Source organism: Oryx dammah, unplaced genomic scaffold, assembly GCF_014754425.2.
Source record: "Oryx dammah isolate SB20612 unplaced genomic scaffold, SCBI_Odam_1.1 HiC_scaffold_11209, whole genome shotgun sequence".
NCBI classification, from domain to species: domain Eukaryota; kingdom Metazoa; phylum Chordata; class Mammalia; order Artiodactyla; family Bovidae; genus Oryx; species Oryx dammah.
The window spans coordinates 2,062,248-2,082,257 of NW_024080602.1; the positions used below are offsets into that span (position 1 = coordinate 2,062,248).

Genomic DNA, 20,010 nt, shown 5'->3' on the forward strand with positions numbered 1-20,010 from the left:
GAGGAGCCTCCAATCCCCCACCTCTGGAGCGCTCTTCCAGCCTCTATCCCCCTCCCCTGCCAGCTGCACAGGCTCTGGCAACTCTGAAGCTCCTTGCTGTCTCCCAGTGCCGTCCCATCCTCGGCAGGCCCTCACCCTTGTTCACGCTCTCGGCTCTGTCCAAAACGCCCTTCCCTCTTCTCCAGCTAAAGTGTTCAACCTTCCTCAATGCTCGATTCTAAGGCTGCTTCACAGAACCCTGGCGATCCAAGCAGGTGTCGTTTTGTATTATTATTTGCTTATGTTATATTCTGTAATGCTACATGTTTTTTTCTTTTTAAAGCCTTTTTCTCTGGCCCTTAAAGGAAATGATGACTCAGTCTAGACGTTCTGGAGGTCTGCAGGCCGCTGCTCACACTGCATGGGGCACTCTATGAGGACAAGGACGGAGCCGCCCTCATCTCCACACTCCCCCAGAGAAGGTTTACCCCCCACCCCCCCGCACACCCCAGGCCTGCCCGCGAGATGAAGCAACACAACATCCAGTCTTGAGACTGAGCCTGCAAACGAGACTCACCCCCATGGAAAGCAGCTCCATGCTGCCCGCCTGCCTCCGGACAGGTGAGGGAAGGTAAGTTGGGGGCAAGCACTCCCGATGCTGTTTAAGGCTCTACTCTTTGACTTTTAAAGAAAAGCAGCTTGTCAAGTTTGGAAAATCTGCCTACCTTTGGGTCCCACAAAACCCAGTGTCCCCCAAAGAAAGCTGGAGCCAAAATCATTGTGGAGAAGTTGCAGAAGCATACCTCGCCACCCCGAGCCCTGTGGGGAGGGAAGAGCTATGGCTGCCAGGAGTAAGAATGCTACAAGGGCACGGGCTCAGGAGAGGCACAGGCTGGGGGCATGGATGGTATGGTCAGGACCACCAGCCTTCCTTGGCTCTCTTGCTAACCCACCACGGAAGGCCCCCAGCACCTGGCACCATCTACACAGGAATGTTACCCCAGCACTGTCATTTGAGAGGTTTCGTAAGTCATTTTGTTTTTTTACCAAGAGCTGAATAATCAAGAGTAGTTATCCTAAAATATGCCCGTTGTACTCACACCCCAGTGAGCTTCCTTGAGTGAAAGAAAAAAAAAAAAAAAAGAATTAGAGCCAGTGAGCTGGGCATGATTCATGGCCATCAGGCTTCCCCTGGGCATGTGTCAGAAGGTTGAATGTCATCTGTCGTGCATCACACACACGCATATCTTGCTGTACTTTGCTTTATTGTGGCTTTTTGCAAAGTGAAGGCTTGTGGTAACCCCGTGTTGACAGATGATAGCATTTTTTTTAGCAATAGCGTATTTTTAAACTAAGATGTGTACATTGTTTCCTTAGACATAATGCTATTGCAGACTTAATAGACTATAGGATAAATATCACTTTTACATGCACTGGGAGACCAGAAACTTCAATGACTTGCCTACTGCGAAGCTGATCTCTTTGCAATGTCTCTGAGGTGTGCCCGTGTCCAGAGGCAGGCCCCTCTCAGCTCCTATTAGCAGACCACCCGTTTATGGAGTGTCTCCTCTGGGCCAGGCTTGTGCCAAGTGTTCTGGACATATTACACCCATCTCACAGGGTTGCTGTATTGACCCCATTTTTCTTTCTCTTTTTGGCCACAGCCACATGGTTTGTAGGATCTTAGTTCCGCAACCAGGAACTGAGCCCAGTCCACAGAAGTGAAAGGGCCACGTTTTAGCCACTGAACTGCCAGGGAACTCCCTTGACCCCATTTTATATATAAGCAAACTGAGGTTCGAGGAGGGTAAGTGACTCGTTCAGCAACAGGACCAGCTGTATCATTTGCAGGGCAGAGTACGGAACCCCCTTGTTCAAAAATCATTAAGTATTTCAAAACAACAACAGCAGGGCATTAGACAAGTTTGAAGCCCTCTTGATCATGGGGCCTGAGCACCTGCGCAGGTTGTGTGCCTGTGAAGCTGGCCCCGCCCGGCCACTGGAAGTCCATCCGGAACTGAGCCCCAGGCTCCCGAGCACCTCTCTCCCTGTCCCCTCCGACAGTCCAGAGAGCCGCGTGCTCCACCACCACCTGTCCCCTCGCCCCGTCCCATCCGTGGCAGAGCAGCCTGGTACCTGGAGTAGCAGGAGAGCCAGATGCTAACGATGGTATTCAGCACAGCCAGGGCCAGGTAGTAGTCATGGAAGGTGGTGCTCACCAGCATGTCCGGGAAGACATAGGCAGAGTAGGCGATGGCACAGCCTGGAGGAGCAAAGCCAGCCTTGGGCAAGAAGCCAGGACTCAGCAGTGTCTGGACTCCCTGGGAAGACCACCCCGCCCTGCATCTGGCTGAGCCCCATCACCCCCACAGACCATGAGCAGTCCTGCACCCCACCCTTGCTATGCCATCACCCTTCCAAGCCTGTATGTCCCCGTCTCTCTTCTCTACCCACCCAGATCCCACCCTGAGAATTGTTCTGGGAGCCCAGTGCTGCTCCAAGGGCTTGACAGGTATTAACTCACATAATCTTTACAGCCACCCTTGGACATCAGTCCTGCACTGATCCTCATTTTACAGATGAGGAAATGGAGGCACAGAGAGGTTTGGTAACCCTCCCAGGGGCACACAGCTAGAAAGCAGCAAAGCCAAGCTTCAAACACAGGCAGTGCAGCACCAGTCCCTGCTTTTAACCACACGCTGTGGTCCACGATGACACCCCAGTGTGCTCAGCTTTGCCCGGAGATGATGATACGGGTGTTCCTTGTGGAATAATCAATGGTGTGGGGGAGAAAGTGCGGGGAGGGAGAGCCCTTGCTGAGGGGAGGGCTGCCACATCAGGGGGCCGAGGGACAGGCCAGCTAAGAGGCCAAGCATGAGATGCTAGCCTCGGCTTTTTGTGTGGTTTTAGGTTTTGGAGTTTGTGAGAGAAGGGTTACTGAAGGACCTTTTAGACACCTGCCTGCTGCAGCTTTTATTTGAAACAACAGGGACTAGCATTGTCCTTTTCAAAGGGGACAGGTGTGTCCAGGGGCCTGGACCAGAGGGCCTCTCCAGGCCGAGGTCCCTCTGGGAGAGGCAGCCACAGATCTGTCAGCTTAGGGCCTAAGGTCAGGGCTAAGGTCACCTGTTATCCAAAGATAAAGAGAACTTGGAATCCGAGTTCAAAGCTGAAGCAGGCCTCAAACCACGCAAGCTCAGCCTCTGCCTTTGATCCTATTTGGCCGTTGAAATCTAGGGAAGCTGAGGGATGTGCCCAGGGTCCCACAGGCAGAAAGGGCCAAGGATGGCCACGTCCTGGGACAGAGCTCCCCCTGCTGCAGGTTGCTGCACGATTCCAGCTGGGAACTGCCCCCAGGAGAACAGACAGACCCTTCTCTCAGCCTGATACCGTGCCAAGGCTCCCACGTGGCCCAGGAGGCACGTGGTCTGTGTATACTGACCGGGGCCAAGTTCTGTGGGTGACAGGAAAGTGGGGGAGCCCCAGCACCTGCCAGAGCTGCAGTGGGAAGCAGAACTGACGAGAGCCTCCAGGCTCCAGGGTGAGGTGGGTCCGGAGGATGGGTGGGCGCGGCAAAGGCACTGGCCCTTTGGAGGTTCCGATAGGTGTGTGAGGGCAGAGGGGGCTCTCCAGGGAAGAGGAGCAGGATGCAGCGTCGGACGCCAGACCAACAAACGTGAACATCCCCTTTCAGGCAGTGGGGGCCACCAAAGGATTTTAAGCAGGGGTTAAAATGGCCAGAGCCTAGTAAAAGCACAGCAGGGCTGAGCAGGAGGGGAAGAGCTGGACACCAGGGAGGAAGCTGAGCAAACGCCGCCCGCCAGGGATTGGGGGTTTCCAGTGGGGTCACGGAGGAGGAGAGGTGACTGCAGACAAGGGAGTCCCAGGTGGACCCCCAGCCTCTCTCGGCTGACTAGACCTTTCTCTCAGGTTTACTGAACAAACCCAAGTCAGACTCTCAGCTACGGACTGGAAAACCAGACGAGGAAGATGTACGAACTGTCCCTAGGGAGCTGTTCCCAGTGTGGAGTGGCAATGAGGGAATCACTGAAGGAACTCCAAGGAGGTGGGTCCAGGCCCGGGGACTTGAGGAAGCCACAGGCAGGGGCCCTGAGGCTCCCAGGCCCTGGCTCTGCCATTTACAAGCCACGTGACCTGGGTAACTCACCTAGAGCATGGGTATAATGATACTCCGCAGCTCAGGGCCCTGCTGTCAGGGTGGGTGGCTGGAAGCCCACCATGGCGGGAGTACATATACCATAGCTATCTGCCATCACCGCAGACTGGGACTTCTGTCCCCAGGGAGCCGGTTGTTCGGTATTCACCAGCACACCTCTGGACATGTTTCTTTTAAAACCCTCATCAGGCGCCTGGGCAGGGGCGACCCTTCTGCAAGCGCACCAGAGCCTCGCGGCGACCCCAGCTCCCAGGTGAAGGGGCAGGTGGCTCGGTCGCGGGGGACGGAAGGCGAGGGCAGGGCCTCACGTACCCAGGCTGAAGAGGTTGACGGCGCCGTAGTCCAGGAAGTAGCAGATGTGGCGGGCGTTCCTGGACATGGAGCTGAAGGTGTGTGCACAGCTGGACGCCAGGGGGAACAAGCAGCTGGCGCCCATGTACACGAGCAGAGGCCAGGAGTAGTTGTCACGCAGGATGTCCGTCACTTGCAGGGTGCTCACAAACCTCCACGAGAAGAACCTGGAACGCAGGGGTGCACCCTCAACCTTGGGGGTGACGGCTCCTCTTACAGGCCTCACCTGACCGTCGCCTGCCTTCCCCTCCCCTGGGATGACCAGCCTCTACATGGTCTCACTTTGCTGACATGCCAGGAGCAAGGAAGAGTGAGCGGGGTCCTTTATTGTTTGGACATATACAGGAAGGGAAATGGTCCAGTCTGCATACTCAGCATGTGGTGACAGATCCCTCTTAACAGCTTCTTGCCCAGGTGACTCTCCACTTTATGTTTGCATGCTTCCAGGGACAGGGAGCTCACCACCTCCCAAGACTGTTCTGAGTGTCTGAAAGTTTCACTGAGCTGACATCTCTCTCCCTGGAATCAGTCCTAGTTCTTCCTATCAGAACCACAGACAACAAACCCATCAAGTATCTCACAGCTGTCTTCATAATCCCTCCCCACCTCTCTGAACTTCACATTAAAGAACCTCAGTGCATTCAACCATTCCTCATAGGATCCAGCTTTGGCCTCGTCATTCTCTCCATGGTTGGTCAGGCTCCCCCCTTGTGGAAGACCCCTCAAAGAGAAACAACCCCTCTGTCTGGAAAGCCTAGAAGGCAACGGGACTATTTTCTCCCCCTTCTTCCATGCTACTCTTCCACTAATATCACCATCTCTTTCACTGAGGGGCCTGGTCACAAGGCTCAGTCTCAGCCAAGCCTGGACCTCCAGATTCGTCTCTTACAGAAACACAGCACAGATCACATCAGATCTGTCCAACCCATAACCCAGGTGAGGGGGTCTTCCCTGCAGAAGCTGTTCACTTCCACGAACCTAGAGAGTCAGGCTCCTTTCCCATGAACTCCCCCAGGGAAGGGACTAAACGCTTTTCACCGGGGAATGGCGGGAGCATCGCTCAATCCTCTGGCTACACTTGTGATCTGTGTCCACACTCGCGAGCTGTTCCCTCTGCTGTTCTTCAAAACGTATCCTTTTACCAGCTCGGGATTATCCCCAAGTGCTACTGCCCTGGGGCATCTTTCTCCTACTCCTCAAGCCCTTCCTGCTGCTCCGCGTTGTGGTCTCAGGGCCCTGGCAGTGCAGGGGGGCCAGGCCCTGTGGGGGGCTCTGGCCAGCGTGGCTCAGCTGTGGATGGGCTATGAAGGCACGTGCGTACAGCAACGCAAGCCCCACCAACAGGGAGGGTCAGGCTGGTCCTTCGTAGTGACACAAACTTCAAAACAGCCCTGAAGTCACCTCTGGTTTATCCAGAAAATGGAACACCGCACAGCTGTACAAAAGCCGGAGAGGCTTGCGTGGGGGTCAGACAGAGATCTCGAGGCAGAAGCAAGGGAGGAGCAGAGGGAGGGGAGAAGTAGGCGCTGGGTGCACACACTCATCACAGATGCTCCAGTCTCTAGAAAAGCGTCCTGGGAGATCACAAGCAGCAGGTCACCCCAACCACTCCAGAGAGGGCAAGCAGGGCCACGGGAAGACACCAACTCTATTCCCTTCTGCAGGGCTACAATGTATTAGCATTTAGACTTTTAACTTAAATTTTGTCGTTGTTTAGTCACTTCAGTCATGTCCGATTCTGCGTGACCCTATGGACTGTAGCCCGCCAGGCTGCTCCGTCCATGATGGGATTTCTCAGGCAAGAATCCTGGAGTGGGTTGCCATTTCCTATTCCAGGGGATCTTCCAGACCCAGGTATCGAAACAGTGCTTCCTACATTGGCAAGCAGATTTTACCACTGAGCCTCCAGGAAACCCTTACGTAAGTTTGCTGCTGCTGCTGCTAAGTCACTTCAGTCTTGTCCAACTCCGTGTGACCCCATAGACAGCAGCCCACCAGGCTCCCCTGTCCCTGGGATCCTCCAGGCAAAAACACTGGAATGGGTTGCCATTTCCTTCTCCAGTGCATGAAAGTGAAAAGTGAAAGTGAAGTCACTCAGTTGTGTCCGACTCTTAGCGACCCCATGGACTACAGCCCACCAGGCTCCTCTGTCCATGGGATTTTCCAGTCAAGAGTATTGGAGTGGGGTGCCATTGCCTTTACTTAAATTTAAAATGACAAAGAGCCTCCTTGAGCAGATCTTGCTGCCTCCCTAGCCAGGCTGCAGGCCCTAGGGCTTCATTGCAGGTGGTCCCATCCCACAGCAAGCCTGAACTCTCTCTTCTCTGCCCTTGATGCATCTGGCTCAAGCAGCCTTCTGCACATTTTGGCCTGGGTCTGACTGCTGGCTGGGCAGGCCTCCTTCCTCGGGCCCTTCTCCACCTGCAGCACACCCTGGGGTCCTTCCTGCTCTCTCTGGTCCTCCATACAATTGGAAGGGGGAGTCCAGAAACTAGCTTGTTTCTGGAACAGGCTAGAACTTGCCATGAGATATAAGCAAGCCACGTCCTTCTCTGGGCCGCACCTATGCCAGCTGGTGGTGGTGTGAGGGGGCTGGTGGCCTGTGTGACCTCCGAGGTCCTTCCAACTCTCACATACTATGATCCCATCTCTACCCTCCACTCACTATGCCCAGGCACCGGGTGTGCGAAGCTGGTCTTCGGCCCCCATTTTTCTAAACCAGGTCCCTCCTCACCTGCCTGGCAGTTCCCATCTGTGCGCAAGCGCTTGCCAAAGCATTCATTCTCTTGGCTGGCTCTGTTAAAGTGCTGCCTGACCAAGTGCCTCACAGTGGCTGTGGCCCCAGAATGACTATGAGCATCCACAGCTCTGTGCCCGATGCCTTTTCCCTGCCCGATGCCTTTTCCCACGTCTCCTCTGATAATGATAATCCTCAGGGCAGCCCTGGGAAAAGTGCTGCTTATTGTTCCTGCTCTGCAGATGGGAACATGCAAAGCCCAGAGAGGTGACTTGTTCAAGCTAGGGAGTGTCAGCCAGGGCTTCTAGCAGACCCGGACAGCCTCCAAGACTGAATAAGACAATGCTCTGAAATCAGGCCCTGAAGCAGGGAGCGGGGAAGACTGGGGAGCTGCAGGAACCCCTCAAATTCTATGGCAACCCATGCCCTGGAGCTCACCCATGCCCTCTGGCTCCACACTCACGTACCAGGGGAGTCCCCCACATTCCAGCACGGAACCTCAGCTTGCCCCACCCCAGCTGTGTTTAATGAAGCCCCAGTTCCCAGGCTCTGCATGAGACGGCTGGACAAGGGGGCCGGGAGGTACCAGAAGGGCAGCAAGTGCGTCCAGATGTTGAGGGTCTCATTGGTCATTTGAAAAAGGCTGAGGAGGCAGGCAGTGGCGGAACTCTGTGGATGTCGGTAGCCGAAGAGGATGCCCTGCTCGTGGAACGCCTGTGGGGGAGGAGAAAGGGACGCTGAGGTTACACAAGAGCGTGGCCAGAAGGTCTCAGGGGAACGTCCCTGGAGCATCCAGCTTTCTCCCAGGCTGTGCGCTTGTCCACTGGAGCCTGGAACACCTGACCCCGGGTCCTTGTTCTGTCAAGCTGCTTCCCGCTTCCTTCCCATGGTTTCTAAAATCTTGTGTCCTCCCAGGAGCCTGCAGTTGGCTGGAGGAGCAGATTCAAGGCCCCGGCTTTCTCTGGGAATCCAGCCTGTCTGTCCATTCCCAGAGGCACTTACTTCTGTCATGAATGTTGCTTAAGATTCTGGTTTTGCACCCTCTGCCTGGGGCCTACAGCCCGGTCTTCAGATGGTTGACATATATGCTGCCTGTCCGAGCCGACAAGCCCTGCATGTCAGGGGCTGGTGGGATGATCTCTGCAGGAGATCCCCCCGGGGCCCAGGGTATATTCACCAGAGTGCTTCACAAAGGCCTTTTGATGAAGACTATGATGGCATCAGCCTGGGCTGCAGGTGGAGGAGAAGGCCCACACAAACACCCCCCACCTCAGGCAGCCCACCTGGCAAGGCTCTTGGCAACCACCTCACCCTGGATGAGAAACTTGGACTGGTCAGATAAAATACGAGGTGTCAACCTGCTTGGAGGACTGCATTACAGCCATTTAAAATGGTAATTGTGGGGCCCTCCCTGGAATTCTGAAAGTGAAGTTGCTCAGTCGTGTCCAACTCTTTGTGACCCTGTGGACTGTAGCCCACCAGGCTCCTCCACCCATGGGATTCTCCAGGCAAGAATACTGGAGTGGGTTGCCATTTCCTTCTCCAGGGGATCTTCCTGACCTAGGGATCGAACCAAGGTCTCCCGGATTGCAGGCAGACGCTTTTAACCTCTAAGCCACCAGGGAAGCCCTGGAAGTCTAGTAGTTAACAATCCGTCTTCCAATGCAGGGGATATGGGTTCGATTCCTGGTCAGGGAACTAAGATCCCACATGCTTGCTAAAGTCGCTTCAATCATGTCTGGCTCTATGTGACCCTACGAACCATAGCCCACCAAGATCCTCTGTCCATGGGATTCTCCAGGCAAGAATACTGGAGTGGGTTACCAAGCTCTCCTCCAGAGGATATTCCTAAGCCAGGGATCGAACCTGCGTCTCTTATGTCTCCTGCACTGGCAGGTGGGTTCTTTACCACCATACGCTGTGGTGCAACTAAGCCTGTGTTCTGCAGCTACAGAGCCCACCGCTCTGGAGCCAGCGCCATGACTAGAAAGAAGCTTGTGTGCCGCAGCTGAGACCTGATGAAGCCCAAAGTAAGTAAATAAACTAATTTAAAAAAAAACGAAACAGTAATTGTGGAGATGATGAGGCATGAGGAACAAAAGCTCAGGATGTAACATTAAGTGAAACAAAAGTGGAATGTCAACTGTATGCCTGCCATGATGCTAAGAACTACAGAAATTTAAGTACACATGGTGGGATGGCGGCTGAGAGGAACACGGAAAAGGAAAGAACTTCATTTGTTGAAGTAGCAACATCTGCGTTATCAGATCAGGGTTTCTCAGTCTTGACAATGCTGACATTTGGGGCCAATTCTTTGTTGTTGGGGATGCTGTCCTATGCATTGGCAGTAGTATCTGTGGCCTCTCCCTACGAGATGCCAATAGCACCCACCATGCCCCTCTTCCAAACTGACAACCAAAAACGTCTCCCAAAGTTGCCATGTCCCCTGGGGCAAAACCTCCCTTAGTTAAGAACCACTGATTTAGCTGAATGCTGCTATAATCTTTGAAAGGTAAATAAAAATGAGTAGATTGAGACAAATAATAATGACAATATTAGTAATCATAATGTAAATTTTACATTTAAATTTATATAATGTAAATCAATTATATGACCAACCTAGACAACATATTAAAAAGCAGAGACATTACTTTGCCAACAAAGGTCTGTCTAGTCAAGGCTATAGTTTTTCCAGTGGTCATGTATGGATGTGAGAGTAGGACTATAAAGAAAGCTGAGCACCGAAGAATTGATGCTTTTGAACTGGTGTTGGAGAAGACTCTTGAGAGTCCCTTGGACTGCAAGGAGATCCAACTAGTCCATCCTAAAGGAAATCAGTCCTGGGTGCTCACTGGAAGGACTGATGGTGAAGCTGAAACTCCAATACTTTAGCCACCTGATGTGAAGAATTGACTCATTTGAAAAGACCCTGATGCTGGGAAAGATTGAAGGCAGGAGGAGAAGGGGATGACAGAGGATGAGATGGCTGGATGGCATCACCGACTCGATGGACGTGAGTCTGAGTGAACTCCGGGAGTTGGTGATGGACAGGGAGGCCTGGTGTGCTGCAATTCATGGGGTCACAAAGAGTCAGACACGACTGAGCAACTGAACTGAACTGATAGTGGAAAAGAATATGGAAAAGAATATATACGTATGTAAATCTAGATGTATGTTTCAGGTGTACAGCAAAGTGCACACCTTGCTTCATATTTTGTTTTATACCTTTCCTTTATACTTGCTTATACAATTTGTTATACACCTGAAACACGACAACACTATAAATCAACTATACTTCTATTTTTCAAAATGGCTTAAAAAATAATAAAGAATTTTTTTTAAAAAAATACAAGAATAAACAATGTATTATAACGTATACTACCTCTTGATTCTGAGTCACATGGTCTCTTGGAGGAGTGGAGAAAGCAGGGAGATATCAGAGAAAGAGTCGAATCTGGGCCAGTGACGTGCTAAATGACTTTAAGCTGGGCCACAGCTCTCCGCGTTCAGTGTCCTCATCTATGAAATGGGTGACATTAGCTTACCGGATGGCGAGGGCATTCCCTTCTTGATTCACTTCTGGGTGAAACTGGTCAACTAGGGGGAGGGGACAAACGAAGTTGGTTGAAGGTCCAGTGAAGAAGTACTGTTTGAATTAGGTCTGGGTTTTAGCTTATTTTTTGATTAGCTAAAATCAAAAAAATTTAGGTTTTGATTCACCATGGTTTCTGCTGACATTCCCAGATTACAGTGGACAGCCTTCTCTAATGGGCAGCAGAGTCTCAGCTTGCAACGGTCTGCCCACCAGGGCTGCTGTTCAGTTCAGTTCAGTTGCTCAGTTGAGTCCGACTCTTCATGACCCTAGGGACCACAGCATGCCAGGCCTCCATGTCCATCACCAACTCCCAGAGTCTACTCAAACTCATCTCCATTGAGTTGGTGATGCCATCCAACCATCTCATCCTCTGCTGTCCCCTTCTCCTCCTGCCTTCAATCCTTCCCAGCATCAGGGTCTTTTCAAATGAGTCAATTCTTCACATCAGGTGGCTAAAGTATTGGAGTTTCAGCTTCACCATCAGTCCTTCCAGTGAGCACCCAGGACTGATTTCCTTTAGGATGGACTAGTTGGATCTCCTTGCAGTCCAAGGGACTCTCAAGAGTCTTCTCCAACACCACAGTTCAAAAGCGTTAATTCTTCAGTGCTCAGCTTTCTTTATAGTCCAACTCTCACATCCATATATGACTACTGGAAAAACCATAGCCTTGATGAGATGGACCTTTATTAGTAATGTCTCTGCTTTTTAATATGCTGTCTAGGTTGGTCATAGCTTTCCTTCCAAGGAGTAAGCATCTTTTAATTTCATGGCTGCAGTCACCATCTGCAGTGATTTTGGAGCCCCCCAAAATAAAGTCTGCCACTGTTTCCCCATCTACTTGCCGTGAAGTGATGGGACCAGATGCCATGATCTTCGTTTTCTGAATGTTGAGCTTTAAGCCAATCTTTTCACTCTCCTCTTTCGCTTTCATCAAGAGGCTCTTTAGTTCTTCACTTTCTGCCATAAGGGTGGTGTCATCTGCATATCTGAGGTTTTTGATATTTCTCCCTGCAATCCTGGTTCCAGCTGTGCTTCATCTAGCCCAGCATTTCTCATGATGTATTCTGCATATAACTTAAATAAGCAGGGTGACAATATACAGCCTTGACATACTCCTTTTCCTATTTGGAACTAGTCTGTTGTTCCATGTCCAGTTCTAACTGTTGCTTCCTAACCTGCATATAGATTTCTTAAGAGGCAGGTCAGGTGGTCTGGTATTCCCATCTCTTTAATAATTTTCCATAGTTTATTGTGATGCACACAGTCAAAGGCTTTGGCATAGTCAATAAAGCAGAAACAGATGTTTTTCTGGAACTCTCTTCCTTTTTACATGATCCAGTGGATGTTAGCAATTTGATCTCTAGTTCCTCTGCCTTTTCTAAAACCAGCTTGAACATCTGGAAGTTCACAGTTCACGTATTGCTGAAGCCTGGCTTGGAGAATTTTGAGCATTACTTTACTAGCATGTGAGATGAGGGCAATTGTACGGTAGTTTGAGCATTCTTTGGCATTGGAATGAAAACTGACCATTTCCAGTCCTGTGGCCACTGCTGAGTTTTTCAAATTTGCCGACATATTGAGTGCAGCACTTTCACAGCATCACCTTTTAGGATTTGAAATAGCTCAACTGGAATTCCATCACCTCCACTAGCTTTGTTTGTAGTGAGGCTTCCTAAGGCCCACTTGACTTCACATTCCAGGATGTCTGGCTCTAGGTGAGTGATCACACCATCGTGAAGATCTTTTTTTGTACAGTTCTTCTGTGTATTCTTGCCACCTCTCCTTAATATCTTCTGCTTTTGTTAGGTCCCTACAATTTCTGTCCTTTATTGAGCCCATCTTTGCATGAAATGTTCCCTTGGTATCTCCTATTTTCTTGAAGAGATCTCTACTCTTTCCCATTCTATTGTTTTCCTCTATTTCTTTGCACTGATCACTGAGGAAGGCTTTTTTTTTTTTTTTTTAATCTCTCCTTGCTATCCTTTGGAACTCTGCATTCAAATGGGTATATCTTTCCTTTTCTCCATTGCTTTTTGCTTCTCTTCTTTTCACAGCTGTTTGTAAGGCCTCCTCAGACAGCCATTTTGCTTTTTTGCATTTCTTTTTCTTGGGGATGGACTTGATCCCTGTGTCCTGTACAATGTCACGAACCTCTGTCCATAGTTCATCAGGCACTCTGTCTGTCAGATCTAGTCCCTTAAATCTATTTCTCATTTCTACTGTATAGTCATAAGCGATTTGATTGAGGTCATACCTGAATGGACTAGTGGTTTTCCCCACTTTCTTCGATTTCAGTCTGAATTTGGCAATAAGGAGTTCATGATCTGAGCCACAGTCAGCTCCCAGTCTTGTTTTTGCTGACTGTATAGAGCTTGTCTGGGAGAAGGCAATGGCAACCCACTCCAGTATTCTTGCCTGGAAAATCCCAGGGATGGGGGAGCCTGGTGGGCTGCCATCTGTGGGGTTGCACAGAGTTGGACATGACTGAAGCAACTTAGCAGCAGCAGCATAGAGCTTCTCCATCTTTGGCTGTAAAGAATATAATCAATCTGATTTCAGTGTGGGCCATCTGGTGACATGCATGCTGACAAGGGGGCAGATGGGCCAATGGCCTCAGCCTTTGATCCATGTGAGGACAGCACCCGCTTGGTGAGCATGTGGAAGGCCCCCAGCAGAAACTATGTGTATCAGTCTACTTATGTTTCTTGCTTTCTTCCTTAATTTTTTTTAATTAAAGCAATGGCCGCTTGTTGAAATACAAGGGCTCCAGAAAGGAGCAATTGATACTCATTACTCACTCCTTCATATGACTAAGTTTAGCAGATCTCATACAGGAGGCGATCTTATGACAAGGGGCCTGTGGAACCTTGGGCAAGAGGGGTGGCTCACAGGGCGGAAGCAAGGCAGGTCTGTGGGACAGCTTAGACACAGTGATGGCTGCAGCTGGATGGTGGCTACGAGACCCAGAGGGGAGCCCACCTATACTTTGTCCACAGTGACTCAGGGTACACTATTGTCCTTCTCTCTTTGGACCCTGCATTCTAGGAGACAAGAGAGGATGCCCACAGAGTCAAAAGCCAGAGAGGAACAGAAGGGCTGGGAAATTCACACATTGGACAACTTGACCATATTTAAGCATCTGGCCCCAGACCTGGCGAAGATGCCTTACAGCAAGGCTAGGGTTAGGCCCAGATTAAAAGAACCTGCTTCCCACTACTCACAAAAGCCAAAACATGGAGACAAGCTACATGTCCACTGGCAGATGAGTGGGGAGCAGATACGGAAGATGTGGCGCAGACACACAATGGAGTATCACTCGGCATTGAAAACAACATAACGCCAGAGCCAGGGGTTACCATGCTGCACGAAAAGTAAGAAGGAGAAAGACCAACGGAGTATCTCTCGGCCATGAAAACAACATAACGCCAGAGCCAGGGGTTACCACGCTGCGCGAAAAGTCAGGAGGAGAAAGACCAGTGGAGTATCACTCGGCCATGAAAACAACACAATGCCAGAGCCAGGGGTCACCATGCTGCGCGAAAAGTCAGAAGGAGAACACAGTATCACTCGGCCATGAAAACAACACAACGCCAGAGCCAGGGGTTACCATGCTGCGCGAAAAGTCAGAAGGAGAAAGACCAGCGGAGTATCTCTCGGCCATGAAAACAACACAATGCCAGAGCCAGGGGTCACCATGCTGCGTGAAAAGTCAGAAGAAAGACCAATGCCATATGATATCACTTATATGTGAAAGCTACACTATGACACACTGACTCACAGAGAAGTACAGACCTGTGGTTGCAAAGGGGAAGGGATGGGCAAGGGATGGACTGGGAATCTGGGGTTGGTGGTTACAAATTATTACATTTAGAATGGATAAACAAGGTCCTACTGTATAGTACAGAGAACTATAATCTCCTGGGATAAACCGTAATGGAAAAGAATAGAAAAAATGCATAAATGTGAATAGCTGAGTCACTTCGCTGTATAGCTGGGATTAGTACAACACAGCAAATCAACTACACTGCAGTTTTTAAAAAAGAAAAGGAAAAAAGCCTGCTTCCCTCTTACCATTCATGTAACCATACATGGATGAAAAGCCCATTAACCACACCATAGGGGTGGGATTGAAAGCAGATCTCAAGAAAAGAAAAAAAGAAGTCCAAACGGATACAGGATGAAAAAAAGAAAAGAAGGGAGCCACTCTGTCAAAAAACAACAACATCTGACCTGCCCTTCTGAATGCAGAATTCCAAAGAATAGCAAGAAGAGATAAGAAAGCCTTCCTAAGTGAACAATGAGAAGAAATAGAGGAAAACAATAGAATGGAAAAGACTAGAGATCTTTTCAAGAAAATTAGAGATACCAAGGGAACATTTCATGCAAAAATGGACACAATAAAGGACAGAAACGGTATGGACCTAACAGAAGCAGAAGATATTAAGAAAAGGTCACAAGAATACACAGAAGAATTATACAAAAAAGATCTTAATGATCCAGATAATCACAATGGTGTCATCACTCACTTACAGCCAGACATTCTGGAATGCGAAGTCAAGTGGGCCTTAGGAAGCCTCACTACAAACAAAGCTAGTGGAGGTGATGGAATTCCAGCTGAGCAATTTCAAATCCTAAAAGATGATGCTGTGAAAGTGCTACATTCAATATGCCAGCAAATTTGGAAAACTCAGCAGTGGCCACAGGACTGGAAAAGGTCAGTTTTCACTCCAATTGCTAAGAAGGGCAATGCCAAAGAAAGTTCAAACTACTACACAATTGCACTCATTTCCCAAGCTAGCAAGGTAGTGCTCAAAATCCTTCAAGCTAGGCTTCAACAGTATGTGAACCAAGAACGTCTAGATATTCAAGCTGGTTTTAGAAAAGGCAGAGAAACCAGAGATCAAATTACTGACATCCGTTGGCATGATCCGTTGGATCATAGAAAAAGCAAGAGAATTCCAGAAAAACATCTACTTCTGCTTCACTGACTACGCTAAAGCCTTTGACTGGTCATAATAAACTGTGGAAAATTCTTAAAGAAATGAGGATACCAGACCATCTTACCTGCCTCCTGAGAAACCTGTATGCAGGTCAAGAAGCAACAGTTAGAACCGGACGTGGAACAATGGACTGGTTCCAAACTGGGAAAGGAGTACATCAAGGCTGCATGTATTGTCACCCTGCTTATTTTACCTTCTATGCAGAGTAGATCATGCGAAATACCAAGCTGGATAAAGCACAAGCTGGAATCAGGATTGCTGGGAGAAATATCAACAACCTCAGATATCCAGATGATATTACCCTTATGGCAGAAAGCAAAGAGGAACTAAAGAGCCTCTTGATGAAGGAGAAAGAGGAAAGTGTAAAAGCTGGCTTAAAACTCAACAGTCAAAAAACTAAGATCATGGCATCTGGTCCCATCACTTCATGGCAAATAGATAGGGAAACAATGGAAACAGTGAGAAACTTTATTTTCTTGGGCTCCCAAATCACTGCAGATGGTGACTACAGCCATGAAATTAAAAGATGCTTGCTCCTTGGAAGAAAAGCTGTGATAAACCTAGACAGTGTATTGAAAAGCAGAGCCATTACTTTGCTGACATAGGTCCATACAGTCAAAGCTATGGTTTTTCCAGGAGTCATGTACGGATGTAAGAGTTGGACCATAAAGAAGGCTGAGCATTGAAGAACTGATGCTTTTGAACTATAGTGCTGGAGAAGACTTGAGAGTCCCTTGGACTGCAAGGAGATAAAACCAGTCAATCCTAAAGGAAATCAGTCCTAAATACTCATTGGAGGGAGTGATGCTGAAGCTCCAATACTTTGGCCACCTGATGCAAAGATCTGACTCACTGGAAAAGACACTGATGCTGGGAAAGAGTGACAGCAGGAAGAGAAGGGGACGACAGAGAACGAGATGGTTGGATGGCATCACCAACTCAATGGACATGAGTTTGAGCAAACTCCAGGAGATGGTGAAGGACAGGTAAGCCTAGCGTGCTGCAGTCCATGGAGTCTCAGAGTTGGACACAACTGAGTGACTGAACAACCTGCCTCTGCCTCCCCAATTTGACCTTCCACCCACTAGGTGGCGCTGTTAGGTCCACTCCAGCTCTGAACCCCTCCAAGCACAGGGAGACAAGTTCTCTCCGCAGTCTGGCTCCAGCCTCAGCAAAGCACTTTGCATAGAGTAGATCCTCACAGAACAGATATCAGTAAGTCTCGTCTAACTCTTGTGAGCCCATGGACTGTAGCCCACAAGGCTCCTCTGTCCCTAGGATTTACATGCTTCATAAATCTGAACAACAAAACATTTGAAAACAATTCTGCATTCGTGCCTAGTTTGACCCCAAAAAGCAAACCACAGTCATTGCCTTAATGCTCTGTAAATGGGCCTCATTTCTAAGCAGCCCTGAGTTAGCAGACGCTGGCTTATTTGCACAGCAGAATTCATTCGACTCCACCTTGCCTCCCTGGTTGCAGGCCAACCAATTTAGAGTGAAATGAAATCAAATTGTGTGCAGCCTATAATTTAGGAGCGAGAACCCTCAGGGAGCCAGGTGGAAGGGCACGCCAGTGGATTTTCCGCTTAGTGCCTGCCACACACTGGGCTTCCAAGAAAGGCCCCGTGCACCTGCCAACTGATGCCTGAAATGCCACTGTGACTATTTCAAACCCTTGGTGTTTCCAGCTATTAAACTGCAAATCACCTAAGGAAAATAATCGAACCTGGCTAGCGGTAAATAAGAGTGGATTTTCATGGCAAAGCGGAGAAGCTGCCAGAGTGGGGTTATCAGGCCACAGGCCTCTGTGTGGTAATCTGCATTTTTCATCTAGATCTCACTGAATCCTCATGGCCTAGTGAGGGACAGTTTTTTCCTGTCCCCATTTCACAGAAAAGGAAACTAAGGTCCAGGGAGGTGAAGGCATTTATTCAAGATCCCAGAATTAGTGGGGGCAAAGCTGAGACATTAGACCTTGTGTCCTGGTCTTTTACACGATCCTCCCTGCCACTCTGGAGGACTCACTGGAGATGAAGCTTTCTCTCCTCAGCCTGCAGTGTGATTGTGGACAGTCACACACTTCTCTGAACCTTAGTTGTTTCTCTTTAAAGTGTCATTGTTCTGAATCGCATCTCCCATAACACTAGACAGTGTGTTGAAAGGCAGAGACATGACTCTGCCGACAAAGGTCCATATAGTCAAGGCTATGGTCTTCCTAGTGGTCGCGTACGGTTGTGATAGCTGGACCATGAAGAAGGCAGAGCGCCAAAGAATTGATGCCTTCGAACTGTAGTGCTGGAGAGGACTCCTGAAAGTCCCTTGGATGGCGAGGAGATCAAACCAGTCAATCTTTATGGAAACAGACCCTGAATAGTCACTGGTAGGATTGATGCTGAAGCTGAAGTTCCAGTATTTTGGTCATCTGATGGGAACAGATGACTCATTAGAAAAGTCCTTGATGCTGGGAAAGATGGAGGCAGGAGGAGAAGAGGGCATCAGAGGATGAGACGGCTGGATGGCATCTCCAATGCAATGAACACGAACTTGAGCAAGTTTCAGGAGATCATGAGGGACAGGGAGGCCTGGCGTGCTGCAGTCCATGGGGTCGCAAAGAGTCAGACACGACTGGGTTTCCGAGCAATAACAACAACAAAATTCCTATATTAAAGCCCTAACCTCTAGCACCTCAGAATGTGACTGTATTTGGAGATAGTGTTTTTAAATACTTTATTTGGCTGCACCAGGTCTTAGCTGCAGAATGTGGCATGTGGGATCTAGTTCCCTCCCCCCCAAGTATCAAACCCATGTGTCTGCATAGAAAGGCAGATTCTTAACGGCTGGACCACCATGAAAGTCCCATGGGGATAGTTTTAAAAGAGGTGATTATGAGGTGATCAAAAGCTTTCCAGACAAGCAAAAGATAACAGAATTCAGCATCATCAAACCAGTTTTATAACAAATGCTAAAGGAACTTCTCTAGGTAGAAAACAAGAGAAGGAAAAGACCCATCTATAGAAAATACTCAAAACAATTAAGAAAACAGTAATAGGATCACATTGTTGTTGTTGCTCCGTCACCCAGCCGTGTCCAGCTCTTTGCGACCCCATGGACTGAAGCACGACAGGACTCCCTGTCCCTCACCATCTCCCTAAGCTTGCCCAAGTTTATGTTCATTGCATCGGAGATGCCATCCAGCCATCTCATCCTCTGATGCCCTCTTCTCCTTCTGCCCTCCATCTTTCCCAGTATCAGGGACTTTTCCAATGCGTCTGTTCCCATCAGATGATCAAAATACTGGCGCTTTAGCTTCAGCATCAGTCCTTCCAGTGATTATTCAAGGTTGATTTTCATTAAAATTGACTGGTTTGATCTCCTCGCTGTCCAAAGGACTTTGAGGAATCTTCTCCAGCATTACAGTTCAAAGGCATCAGTTCTTTGGCACTCTGCCTTCTTTATGGTCCAGCTATCACAACCATTCATGACCACTTGGAAGACCATAGCCCTGACTATACAGACCTTTGTCGGCAGAGTCATGTCTCTGCTTTTCAACACACTAAGTTTGTCATAGCTTTCCTGCCCAGAAGCAATCGTCTTCTAATTTCATGGCTGCAGTCACCATCTGCAGTGATTTTAGAGCCCAAGAAGAGGAAATCTGTTACTACTTCCACTTTTCCCCTTCTATTTGCCATGCAGTAATGGGGCCGGATGCCATGATCTTAGTTTTTTTAATATTTAGTCTTAAGCTGGCTCTTTCACTCTCCTTCACCCTCATTGAGAGGCTCTCTAGTTCCTCTTTGCTTTCTGCCATTAGAGTGATATCATCCACATATCTGAGGTTGTTGATGTTTCTCCTGCCTATCTTGATTCTAGCTTGTAACTCATCCAGCCCAGCATTTCTCATGATGTGCTCAGGGTATAGGTTAAACAAACAGGGTGACAGGATCATACATATTGATAATTATCTAAAATGTAAGTAGATTAACTACGTCAAACACAGACATGGACTGGCTGAACAGATGAAACGTGTGCATATATGCACTTCCACTTACCACATCACTCTGCTTGATCCTCCAAAGTGTATGTAATTATTTTATATTGTTAGGTTAATCACGTTTTCATTATGGCTTGCAATTACAATTATCTTTTATTTTTTGTCAAAACTGATAA

General features: G+C 48.9%; 1 protein-coding gene across 1 annotated transcript in view; it reads right to left on the bottom strand.

Moving 5' to 3' along the window:
• The window catches only part of LOC120860881 (membrane progestin receptor gamma), an 88,852-nt gene that overhangs the window by 14,016 nt on the left and 54,826 nt on the right, over positions 1 to 20,010 (bottom strand). The window contains exons 3-5 of the mRNA XM_040236584.1: positions 7,831 to 7,958; positions 4,469 to 4,674; positions 2,116 to 2,242 (exon numbers count right to left, since the gene is read on the bottom strand). Of these exons, the coding sequence (XP_040092518.1) occupies positions 2,116 to 2,242; positions 4,469 to 4,674; positions 7,831 to 7,958 (461 nt within the window). The remainder of the gene's footprint in view (positions 1 to 2,115; positions 2,243 to 4,468; positions 4,675 to 7,830; positions 7,959 to 20,010) is intronic.